This window comes from Parambassis ranga, chromosome 1 (genome assembly GCF_900634625.1).
Source record: "Parambassis ranga chromosome 1, fParRan2.1, whole genome shotgun sequence".
NCBI lineage: Eukaryota > Metazoa > Chordata > Actinopteri > Ambassidae > Parambassis > Parambassis ranga.
In genome coordinates this window covers 20142279-20155416 of record NC_041022.1, presented here as the reverse complement: position 1 = coordinate 20155416, position 13138 = coordinate 20142279, and the positions used below count along the sequence as shown (strand labels likewise).

The 13138-nt window shown below is 42.8% G+C and overlaps 1 protein-coding gene across 1 annotated transcript; it reads left to right on the top strand.

The window, feature by feature from the left end:
• Positions 1-33: 33 nt before the first annotated feature.
• Positions 34-13090, top strand: lpar2b (lysophosphatidic acid receptor 2b). The gene is made up of 5 exons (XM_028415305.1): positions 34-421; positions 3421-3892; positions 4819-5313; positions 7334-7593; positions 11228-13090. The coding sequence occupies exons 2-5, from the start codon at positions 3637-3639 to the stop codon at positions 11330-11332; spliced, it is 1116 nt and encodes a 371-aa protein (XP_028271106.1). The 5' UTR covers positions 34-421; positions 3421-3636; the 3' UTR covers positions 11333-13090.
• The last annotated feature ends 48 nt before the right edge of the window (positions 13091-13138 follow it).

Genomic DNA, 13138 nt, shown 5'->3' with positions numbered 1-13138 from the left:
CAAAGAGCTTCAGCTATTCCTTTGTGAGAAGAGCCGGTCAGAGAGAGAGTGAGAGAGAGAGAGAGCAGCAGCTACAGCCGTGCCGCACCCTTTCTGCTCCACCCGCGCAGATCACTGTGCACAGGTAAAAGCCACTCCAACTACCGGAAGCAAGGGGAAAAGTCCTCCACACAGGTGACGGAGTCTACCGCTGCCTGGAACTCAAGAGTGGGACGCAAGAGTTTAATGCAGCCCTAATTGATTGAAGCAAACACAAGAAGCTGTTGGATGTTTTGCGCCGCTGTCCTGGTTTGACCACTTTGCGCGCAGAGGGCGTAGAAAGTGCGCAGGAGGAGATCTCAGGTGCGACAGCACATTGTTTCTCAACTCGACGAGATCTAATCTGGGCATACTTGACAAACGAGTTCACACTCAAACAAAGGTGAGCGCCGCTCTCTTTGCGCCAGTTTGTCTTTCTGTGTAAAATGTTACAGTGTGAGTGTGAAAGTCAGTTTGCAATGTTTGCAATGTGTGTTAGATTATTATGTGTGGAGTTCCTCACAGTCTGGACACCCTCAGCTGTGGTGGATTTGGATTTGGTGGCTTCAGACTTGCCGTGTCCCCTCACAGCTCAGACAACACACAGAAAGGCGAGATTCTACAAAGTTCTGTGGGGAGGACGGTCCTCCTGCTGTAAAAGTTGAAGGTTGTTCAGATAGTGTTGACACACTGTCACAGCCAGTTAGTGAGGAAGGACAAGTGGCTGTAAATACTGCTGCTGTTGTGTTAGACTGCAATAAAATTCGAGTTTCTACTAATACCCACGAGGGAGACGTAAATAATCTACAACAAAGGTGGTTTATTCAGATGATTTAGTTGATGTAAAAATGTTTTTGTGGGTCATGCTGAAGTTTGTGTGGGTGCTCTTGAATCTGAGGTTCATATCACCAGTGAATTTATGAGAGAATAAAAACTAGTTTTTTTATATAAAGGGTGCATTTCTGTCTGCCGGTTTAACTCAGATTATGTAGATTATAACATGAACAGTTTTGGCGCTGGTATCAGTTACCTAATGAGTCACTGGAAGGAAAATGTATGAATTGTTTAACTGAAACCTGTGGTACATCCTGTATAAACCTGAAACACATCACATGGCTCATAGTGAGAAATGACACCTGTTTCCTGTGACCGGAGCAGAGCAGTCTATGTATGTATGGTAATCCCAACATATCTTCAGAACACAGTGTCTGTAATCTGTGATTACAGATTTTTGTATAATTCATTTATTCAACAGATGTGCAGTCACCAGGTTGGTTTCCCTGTGTGGTAGAAGAGAGGAAGTGTCCGAGCATGTGTCTGTGTCATGGGGTGAAAACTGAAGTGTGTGTGTGTTTGTTTCCAAAGAAAGTATGTTGGCTAAAGCCTGAGGGGGAGGAGGGAGATGTGACTTGGGTGTGGCTCCTCTGGTAATGACCGGTTTGCATTCAAACTGGTGTTTACTGATTCAGCACAGTCCATTCACACGCAAATACACATACAAGATGCATGTTAAAAAAATCCTGCATGCAGACAAAACAGTCCAATGAGACACACAGGCTCACCGGGGATCAGGTATAGGGGTATAGTTCAGTGTACACAAAGCAGTATGCTGTAATTAGCCGGTGCTGACAGATAGGTGTGTTTTAAATCTGGCACAATTCATGTGTGTTTTGTTGTCACCTCACCGCAGTAGTTGTGGCATAACAAACAAAGCACAAAGAGTTAAAAGGAAGAGACACGGATAGTGTGGCTGAGGGTCCTGATGGTCAACACAACATTTTACTTATTTGGATCCTTAGGTTAACGTTAGATCATTACATCCTCTCACTGGTTTTAAACTGCAGGACTCATTTCTGATTTCTCATATCAAACAAATGATGCAAGGACCAATGCTGCAACCCACTACTTTAGACCCATCCCGTAAGAGATGCTTGTTTTGACACCTCGTCAGCTTTTTTCATGTAGGACTAGGCTGTTGTTTACATACAAACACCCATGTATGTTTGAATCCAGAGCAAACCATCAAGTGTAAATAAACATGGAGCTCTAAACCTCAGGGTACAGAGGCTCTGGCCAACGCCATCTAAGCAGGTATATAACTCCTGGTTAATCCAAGTATGGGCGAAGTGATGGAGGGTGAGTGGGAATGATATGTGAAGATGATCTCAGAATCTTATCACCTAATTATCAGCAGGAATTAAAATACACAAAATCTCTCCAAATATCTCCCATATGTCCTTTTAGCTCTGACTTAGTTTCCACCATCATGCAAAATGGACGTACATTCTTTTAATGCCAGGTAAAGGAGGAGGGGAGGGATGTAAAACTTCAGTTAAAGTATCAGGCACAATTGATTGACAGCTCAGCAGCTACAATGGAAAAACCGGCCACTTCATCTGTGCACACTAGACGTGTGAGAACTTATGCACCAGCCAGTCATACTGACCATATATGCAGCCACATGTGACATAGATGTTTATTATTATTCTGTTAATGATCACCCATGTTGCTCTTTTTTAACCTTCTGGACACTTTCGCTTGCTCACCACATTTTTTTTTGGCTCCTGTTCTACATTGTTGTTGTTAATCAAAGCCTTTTCTTACACTTAGGTCTCATCCATCATTTCATTCTTTCTGCACATGTCTCTGCTTTTGATTTGGCATTTCTTTCCACACACCCGTGGTTGGAGTGTGGGTCACTGAGGTTCCCTCCCTGTGTGTGTGTGTGTGTGTGTGTATGTTTGGATTGAGATTGAGTTTCATAGCTGGATTGTGTAATTGTGAGGTGTGTCTCTTTGCTGTAGGGAGCTGCTCTGCTGTTTCCATTGTTGAGAGAGTTGAGCTTGGAGCAGACGGTGCTGCAGCGTCGTCGTCATGCTGCGCTGGCTTACACAGGGAAATGGAGAATGTGTGAGCGAGTGTTGTTGTCTCAAAACCCACCATGCAGATGGTGGTGGTAGTTTACCACTAACAGAGCATCAAACGCAGCATGTATAGTGAAGGGAAGGTCGAGTTGTGCAGTGACATGCGGTTGGTGTTTAAGCATCAGTCATAAAACCTTGCATGTTCTTGTTAGGGCTTGTTGACTAATTAATATGAAAATGGAATACCTCTGACAGTGATCACAGTTCTCTAAGGTGTAATATGTAGTTACACTTTTGAATATATTAAATATATATACTGTTTTTAATGACTACATACATTATTTATTATTGTTAAAAAGACCTTTAGCTAAGTGCTACCAGTTCATCCTTGGGTCCCAGTGCATTTGTGTTGTGTGCAATATTACATTAAAAGTGGGAAGAACTGCTTATGAGACATCAGCTGAGTAACGTTTTGACTATGTTGTAAAGAATGCATCACGTTTGTTACCTCAAGCTAATAATTACTCTCTCTCCACAGACAGCTGTGTACATTAAAGGCCTCAGACTTCAAGCTGGATCCTTCCAGTCATCACCTGTCCAAATGATGGCATGCCGATCTCCAACCCATCTCAGAGGGCGAATCTGAATCCCGCCCTAGTCCGTCCCATCTGCTTCCTGTCGGCCGCCCTGTTCTGTTCCTCTTCTCTTTCCTAATCAACTCTTCTCTGATCCTGCCTCCACCTGAGATCTCAGCATGGATACACAGACCCCAGACAAAGAGGGATGCTACTACAATCGGACTGTTGATTTTTTCTACGAGAAGAGCGGCAAAAACATCAGTGACTTCTGGCGCCCACGTGACTATGTGATCGTCTCTATGGGCATGACGGTTTGCTTCATTGTTATTTTTTCCAACCTTCTGGTTATAGCGGCCATTTTAAAAAACCGACGCTTTCACTTCCCCATCTACTACCTGCTGGGTAATCTGGCTTTGGCAGACCTCTTCTCAGGTAACCACTGGCTTCTTATTTCCAGAGCTTCTGTTGTTATTATAACTATCTTTACTGCTATGAATCCACAGCAAGACCTTTTGTGTGATTGCACACAACCCATGCACCAGAGATACATTTACAGACTATTAATAAAATCTGCATGTGGAGCATCTTTTAGCAGAATGGCAGTATCACGCTCGGTGTGATGTTCGGGATCTGATGGATTGAGAAGTGACGTCAGACATTTTTGTTATTTACAAGCAAATCTTGTGACTACCCCCAACACTAACTGAAACAAACAACCCATTTTTTTGGTCATACAGAAGACTGATAACCTTTCTTACTACACAGCTTTTGAAAGATTGACCTATGTGTTCACAAAGATCTTTTGTCTAAACTGATAAAATCAATGGTAAAATTGCAATGATATCACGTGTCTTCTCAATGTCACTGTTTAGGAAAGAAAAATCTGTTAACAAAGTAGAATTTCTCTTTAAATGTGATGTTGGCGGCAGTTTAGTGTGATGGGTATTGATCCCAAGGAGCTGCTTTGATGATCAGATAATCTCTGCAGCGTGTAGAGGAAGATGGCTGCACCACCCTTTGCTGCCCCACTTGTTATCCATGTTTGTATGAGTGCTGGCAGAAGTGTGACACCTTGTACGCGCAGTGAGGCGTGCATGATGATGGTAATCATCCTGAGGTTATTGTCAGATCTCTTGTTTCTGCAGCTGTCGCTGATGGCTTCATGTTAGTGGGAACTGAATCTGACCTAGAGTTCTTGAGTTTCAGTTGAGCTCAAAGTGATCCCCTAGATAGTGAGATGTGCTGTGACTGGCCAGTATCTCTGTTCATCATACCCTGACTACATGACTTTCTAGGGGAAAACACGGTTAATAGAGTTCCTCTGTATTGCGATAACACCGTCGCTTTCTTCTTCTCAGGTGTCTCCTACCTCCACTTGATGTTTCACACTGGTCCCTGGACCATTAAGCTGTCTAAGTACCAGTGGTTTGTGCGGCAGGGGCTGATCGACACCAGCCTGACAGCCTCCGTCCTCAACCTCCTGGCTGTGGCTGTGGAGCGCCACCAAACCATCTTCAACATGCAGCTGCACAGCAAGATGAGCACCCGGCGCGTGTTCGTCATCATCGTCTTCATCTGGCTGGTGGCGATCATCATGGGCCTGGTTCCCACCATGGGCTGGCACTGCCTGTGCGATCTCCCCAACTGCTCCACCATGGCGCCGCTGTACAGCCGCAGCTACTTGGTGTTTTGGGCCGTTCTCAACTTGCTAACCTTCTCCATCATGGTGGCCGTTTACACCCGCATCTTTGTCTACGTGAGACGCAAGAGCAAGCAGATGTCACAGCACACCTCCCAGATGAGACACAGAGAGACAGTGTTGGGCCTGATGAAGACCGTCTCCATGATCCTAGGTGAGGAAGCACACACAGTACATCCACATTGTTTGGGAATATTTTACTTTCATATATGACATACAATTAATTATAACATGCTTGAAGAAAAGTTAAACATGAGACATGCATAGTAGTAACAAGTTTCAAGCTATAAATCGCACCTCATCCTATGGTCTCCACTGGATAATGTATGATGTCGCTTATGTTTTGTGCTGCTGCAATGTTGACATGTCGACCTAGGGTCGACCTACACCACGACATCACTTAAGGTGACATCTTCACCTCAAGTCTTTAAATAAGATCAAAATGAATTGACAGTGTTGTCATAGTAACTAGGAAAAGAAGTATTTAGTGGTTCAACCACACAGGAGCCAAATGATGGCAGTGGTGGTGCTGGCAGTGTGGCAGAAGCAGCGTATGGCTGATGAAGACATCGGTTGAGACACACTGGCTAACCAGGAGTGTTAGACGGGCAAGAGAAAATTAGAAAGTCTGAAATTCAGAATGGTTTATGAAAGCATGGGAAAGCAGAAGTGACAAAGAGAACAGAGCAGAAATAGCTCATAGAGGAAAAGAGACCTACTCTTTTGACAACTGATTGGTATCAGTATAACGTGGTGATTCTTCTGTTCAGAGGGTGAGAGAGCGGTGAACCCTTCACTCTTGTAAGAGTTTGTCTTGTTATTTGTGCTGCTGCTGTAATGACTTTACTTGCCTCCAGGGTTAATACAATCATATCTTGAACCTTTTTTGTTTTTAAATAATAATTTAGTGCATCATATATAGGTCACTATTCACACTTTAGATCTTTATCAGGGACGTCTGGCAGGATGCACTCATTTTGTTCAGAGTGCACGACCTTTTCTGAAGAGAACTTTGTGATTAGAGAGTGTAAAAAAAAAAACAAATTCTGGTTAAAATGTGAGAATGATTGGTGGAAGTTCTTTTTTTCTGGGGCATTATTTCCTCATTGTACCACAGATGCAGTTTCCAGGGAAATCTACATGTGTATATTCTCAGAATGAAGGAACAAACAAGTCAGCCGATGGCTGCACTCACAGGCTGCCATGCAGGCTCCTCTCCTGGCATGCTTGTACTTGTAAAACCAGACTTCATCCCCCCCCTCCACACACACATCCAACACTTCCCTTCTTCAGTGATTGCTCTTGTTTTTCTGCTAAACTGCCCTTGCTCCTCCACTCTCCTTCCCAGCCTCCCCTGCCTTTGTTTAGGTATTTTGAACTTTCGATTAAATTCCTCAAAACTTTAAAAAATGCTACGCGCTTTCTCCCGTCGCTCAGCAGCCACGATTCAGCACCTCTGGCATGTGAGGAGGGTGAGGAAAACCCTGAGCATGCCCTGACAGGGAGCTGCATAGTTCAGTTACTGTGACAGAAAACAGCTTCATTCCTGCCCAGTGTCTGTATATGTGGGGGGGTATAATCTTTGACTTGAGGACATTTTGTTGCAAGTTGCAGGCATCAGCTGGAGACGTGTTTGTTCCTTCATTTTTTTGGTGTCTTCAAATCTGCAATACAAGGGTCAGGTTCTAGGTTTTAGACAGGAGGTTAAGTGTGTAGTTAAGGTGATGGCCGGGCCTGTGGAATGCATTACACACTTTTGTGTGTGTTTGTGTGTGTGTTCCCATGTCCTTCCACAGTTTCTATGTGTGCATATATTAGTGCTGAACGTGGTGCGATTGTGTGTACATAGTGAATTCCTGAGCTGCCTAATCGAGTATTATGATAATGAAATGTGATCATACAGACTAAACCGCTCCACATACTGACATGTTGTGCATCTGTGTGTGTGTGTGCACGCGCTTTGTCTACAGAGGAATTTACAATGCGATCCCTTTCTCCCCCTACTTCTTCACATTCTTTACTACCCTGTTCATTTTCTTTCCTCCGTGTACTGTAACTCCTTTTTTTTCATTATCTGTAACTTTGTCTCGTGGATTCCCGGTGTTATATTAAGTCATCTAATGCCCTTATCTACCCTTTATCTCCTCCCTCCCTTCCGTCTCTGCCCTCTACAGGCTTCTTTGTGCTCTGCTGGACGCCCGGCCTGGTTGTGCTCCTGCTCGACGGCCTGGGCTGCGTTAAGTGTCAGGTGCTGCTCTACGAGAAGTACTTCCTGGTGCTGGCGGAGTGCAACTCCTTCGTCAACCCCATCATTTACTCCTTCAGGGACAAAGACATGAGGAGGACCTTCAAGGAGATCCTGTGCTGCCTGTGCAGGCGAAACGGCAACCACAAAGGCCTCTCTGAAGTCCACTTTAACACCCTGGACCACGAGGTACTGTCTGAGAGCACCAGAGCCGATGAGCTCAGTCACAGATACAACAACCACTCGCACTAAAGACTCTCTGTAGAATCAGATCACACTGACCGTAGACAGATGACGATGTATACCTGTATGAGCGAGCGGCGTGGCGACAACTTGATAGCTTAGCTGAATGCGACTTGCTTTGCTTGGCTTCCAACAAATGCAACTCAGTTAATAATAATTAAATCAGTTAATGGAAAACAAAAGGGAAAGCATCCAGGTGCAATTGGGCTAAAAACCCTTACTTACTTTTTTATATTTTACTTGATTTTGAGGAAGAAGGTCCTATTTGTAGAGAGTTTCAACTGTGTGTTCCACAGTACTCTCACTAACTCAGTGCTTTGATGGTAGCGTCTGTAACCTCAGCTTAACCTGATGCACAACAGCAGAAACCCTGCAGCCGTTTGTTAAAACCAGCCCCCTATCTCAACAAACCTGCCACACATATGTACACAGTAAAACAGGTAGCTCTCACATAGAGACGAAACATGAAGCTAAAAGAGAATTCATGTTTGTGACAGTAAAAAAAAAGAGTTCTAAAGTGATTGGAAAGATTATGGTATGGCAGTTCTTCTCTCCCCAGCTGTACACAAGTAGACAGGAAGGTCTGTGGCTTTAAAGAGAGCACATAATCAGAGGCTCCTTTTCTCCCTCTATTTCTGGTGTTAATTTCTGAGCTGAGGTTTTCATGCTCAGCGCAGCACAAATGGCAACAATATGGAAGCAAAGCAGCATAACTTAGAAAGCTAAAATGATGAGCGTGGCGTAAAAAGTTATCACCTGATCAGTGTTACAATGTAAAAGTGATTTCTGGCATTTTTACCCTCTTTATTTTCTCTGTACATGGCACTGAGTCCACAACCTAAGACTGGGTTGACTCTTCTGTACAAACTAATTGAAATGTGAGCACAGGTTGCTGAGCTCTGTGCTGCACTGCCTGTTGCAGAAAGCCGCATCCTGAACGAGAATGAACAAATAACCACGTCTAATAATAGTGAGCAGGATTTCTTATTCAGAATCAGAATTGTGTTTATTGCCATGTAAGTGAAGAGGTTTCACATTACTAGGAATTGGCCTCAGCGATGTAGTACATACATAAAACAAGAAAATATAATAATAAGAAGCAAGCATGGGGTAAAAATAAGTAAATGTAATCTAAGCTAAATAAAGCTATAAATGCACTTATATATGAATTGTAGGATACACACATTGTTTGTGTGTATCCTACTTTCACTTCCTCTTTTCAACCTGATCAAAATAAACAGTGACGTCTGTAGGGCCAGTAGTGCCACTGTATGTAGGAACTTCAAAGTTTCATGTGGAAAGAAAAGCTGTGTTCAGCAGGAACAAAGAGTCTATACTTGAAGGAGTCAGAAGAAGTTTTCACTTCTCTTCTCTTCTTTCAGTTGCAGAGCAGCTTCCTTCTGCTCTGTGTGTAGTTGTGTCACGTTCTCTGCCCGACACACATGCACTCCATGCGGTGCTGTTTTTGTTACTACGGTTGTGCGCTTGGCATTTGTATCCAATGCTTAGTTTCCTGGTGTATATGCCTCAACTCCTACTACAGCAGAATGGAGCACAGAGGTGGAATGAGCGGTGATGCTTGACAAAATGGAGAAATCATACTTATACTTCTCTTCCAAATGTGTGATCACAGCATGCAGACAAATCTGCATGGTGTCTCTAGGTTAACTACACGTGACATTGACTCAATATTGACACTAGCATTTGCAACATAAACCAATGCTGCTTAGAGTCATATTCATGCCGAACTACATCAGCTGATGCTCCCAGCACTCTTGTTGGATGGAGCCAACACACAATCAGCTGCATACAATGTTTGCTGGACCTTTGGTCACCTGTGTGAACAAAGCAGAGCCACGCTGACGCCCCAAACAGCATCAGTGACGTTTGGAGCCCTCTGGGCATACATTCAGTACACATGCAGTAAGACATCACAGTGTCCATTAGGACAAAGATTTGACATTGGGACGTTGTCAGTTCGTCTCTGACAGGCCTCACCCTGTTAAAAATCTGTTTCATATGAAATGTGCTGCAGCTAAATGATGAAGAAAGAAGGAGGGTGATTAATTCGGGTTGCTGGTTGAATGTTTTTTCTTTTTTTTCTTTCTCCATGTGTGCAGTATTAAATTTGTGTGGGACGTTTTGAGTTCAGGAAAACATTTCTGCTTGTTCGTGGGTTATAAACCTCCTTGCTCAACTTAACCCTCTCTTCCATGCCTCCTCTCTCTGGCTACAAAGTGCCACACTGTCGGGCTGACGTTTCAGTTTTGTCCAAATCTAATCAGAATCAGTAACAACTGGAGGTTGCTTGATCAAAAATGTCTCTTGTCATCTTTTATCTGTGCTCAAAATGTGTCCCATCACTCCTGCAGAACTGAGGCACACACATAATCGCACACACATGGATGTTCATCCAGCCAAGATGTCATGTTTCCATGAGTCAAACTTCAACAGAACATCAAGGGGTGACCTTGATAAAACCTCCTTTAATCCCATAAAACCAAGTCTTAATGGCCTCGCTGCCTTCTACTGTAAACAGACTTGTTTTCTGGAATGACCCAAATACCTGGAATTACCCTGTAGCTTTTTGCAGTTGTTACTTTGTTTATACTGACCACAAATTTCTGTGTCCGCTGTGTAGTTTGTTAATGTGTGTGTGTGCGTGCATGAGTCCGTATGCTCATGTTGTACAGTCTTAAAGCAGTCCAGATGTGTGCTGGTGGTTAGAGTGGGTCATGCCTTTTTGCCACATTTCCTCTGACTTGTTACTCTGGCACATGTGTATGTTGGAAGTATGCGCACACACGCACGCTCACGCTCTCACACACACAGGAAGCGCAGTCATAATGTGTAATCTTATGCGTGCACACGTGCATAGCTGAGCGTGAGTCAGAAAAACATTGTTTTGCATTTGTTTAAGTGACATTAAGATCAGACAGGAGGCTGTAGAGAGGAAGCAGGAAGAGTGGCTGGTTAGGACATATTTGCATGTTTCGTCCTGACTGTGTGCCGATAGTAAAACATGCAGTGACTCATCTCATTAAAGAACTTTATGGCCAAAAGTAAATGATTAGGACTCATAAGGGGAATTCAGTTACTGGTAGCTGTTAAAGGGATGTCTTCAGATTTCAAATGTTAACACTTATTTCATATTTCAGTTGTGTGTTGTGTTGTTCCGGCGCACCAACACATTGACTTTATTTTGGGTTTATTTTTGTACAAACATTGTTCTAACTAATAAATGCACAACCTGTCTACATCTGTGGTGTGTTTGGTCTGCCTGCTGTCTCTGGTTGCTTTCTTTGTGATAATCAAAAAGCACATTTATTATTTAGAAACAGCCACGTTTCTGATAATATCTGTGTGGATACACCACCTGTGGGACAAAAATATATTTAATGTCTTTAGTTTTCAACTAATTTTGATCTTTGTGTTGATATTACTAACCCCATTTTTTCTGTTTTTGTCTGTTTCCCTCTACTAAAACTAATCTCTATTCTGGATTTTTCTCTTTATTTCTCTATTTTGTTTTGACTTCATTTCCTCATACTTTTATCTGTCTCTCCACTTGTGTCTGTAGACCTATAAGTCTCGTACTGCCGGCACGGTATTGAAGAAGAATGGGACACCTCTCATCCGTGACGGCCCAGCAGACGTCCCTGCCGCTTCAGAAAATTGGGATTAACTCAAAACATTCTCAACATTTTAAAGATGTGTGCACACACTGTGTGTGTGTGTGTGTAAATGAACGATCCTCAGCTGTGCCAGCAGACTATTGTAACAGGAGTGAAACAAGATCTTTTTTTTTTTTTTACCTCTGAGGTCAGTGGGCAGCAGTCGGTCTGTGTCCACTAAAGCTACAGAGAAGAAGGGATTACCTTCTGACACCAGCTGGCCAACATGACAGTGAATGCATCTCTGAATTTAGACGCTCCGTCCTGAACCTTCAGCAGACAAACCCCCTCCACTTTACTGAGCCATTTACACAACAAGAGGGGGGGGGGACATCTGAGAGCTCATTTCCTGTAAGGACACATGTGACCTGCCGGCTTTTCCCCTAAACAGACGACAGCAGAAGAGGAACACCTGGAACAGGCTGAGACTGGGGGGAGAAGGCTCCACCACATGTCTGCATGCACAGTTTGTAATCATAACTTTAAACGGTGCAATAAATCCTCCGCCATTGGAGGTTTGGTTCTGCCCACGTCTTTAACAGTGAGGTGGACACAATGAGAGAAACAATATGATACAAAAGCTAAAACTCTTTTAAAAGCTTTAACATGAAAACTTTGATGGCAGAGGATTAACTGCAGGACTGCCTATGTTTTATGTTAGTTGTAAATGAACTGGCAGCTGAGTGGAGGTCGAATACCTTGAATGTCAGAAGACAATGGATGTCAAAGAAAGCCCAGCACTGCTTCACTAAGCTTAACGTGTACAGCTGCAAAGAAGATATACTGTTGGGTTCTGATGCTTTATTGATCATCCAGGGGCCATTATGGACATGACATGTGGGTTGCCAGGTTGTGTAATCCACTAAGTGTTTTATGGCTTTTAAATGAACACAAGGACAAACGGATTGGAGCAGTCTGATGCAAATTGAATAGAGCTACTGATCATGTAATCATTTATGGTGCAATCGCATGTTAAGTAGTTTAGGGATCATCATGGCGTCTGGTCTGTCTGCTGAGCCCTGTCATCCTGCATTGGCTCCTTGGATTTTCTGCTGTGATCATTTGATTTGCTGTGGTGTATTTGATTATTGTGATGGTATCATTCCAAACCAAACACCCTGTGTGATTATTGCACTGAATCTTTGTGACTCTGTGGCTGCAGTGTTAATGTGTCACCCATCTTTAAACTCAAAATGAATACAACAAGTAAATTCAGATCACTACCTGGCAACCCAAATATTTTTTTTATTAATGGCCTACCACTGACAGTGTAGCGAGATATATTATTTATTAATAGTAAATATTGTTTTAAATTGAAATTATTGCAGTGGGTGTACAAATCATCCTACAAACATGTAGAAGTTTTTTTTTATTCATCATACACACCTGATTGTTTTTTTCTTTTAAATTTGACTTTTAAGTATCAGTCTTGTATTTTTTTTTTTAGCAGACACGTGTGTTTTTTTTCTGTCACTGTCTTTGCTGGACTGACTTATTGTGATATAAATCTTTATTTATGATCACACTGTGATTGTAGATATCATGTACAGAAGATTTTTATACTCTCAGCAGTAGATTTTTTTTTTCTAGTATATCCACTTGATGATCCATGTTTTGATTTGAACGCTTCCTTTGACTGAACAAACAGCACAAGTAAGATGTTCTGATTCATGTAAACATCAAACTGACATCGACATGTTTGGAAGGAAGCTGCTCTGTGTCTGATTTTCAGTAACACACAGTGACATCATTAAAAACATGTGATCCAAGTCTCTCTGACTCTCCTTTGGCCTCTTCACTCTTCCTGCCAGCTTCAA

Coding starts and splice junctions, on each gene's coding strand:
- lpar2b (XM_028415305.1), top strand. CDS start 3,637: ATGGATACACAGACCCCAGACAAAGAGGGATGCTACTACAATCGGACT. Junction 3,893..4,818: donor TTTGGCAGACCTCTTCTCAG/GTAACCACTGGC, acceptor TCTTCTTCTCAG/GTGTCTCCTACCTCCACTTG. Junction 7,594..11,227: donor TTAACACCCTGGACCACGAG/GTACTGTCTGAG, acceptor TTGTGTCTGTAG/ACCTATAAGTCTCGTACTGC.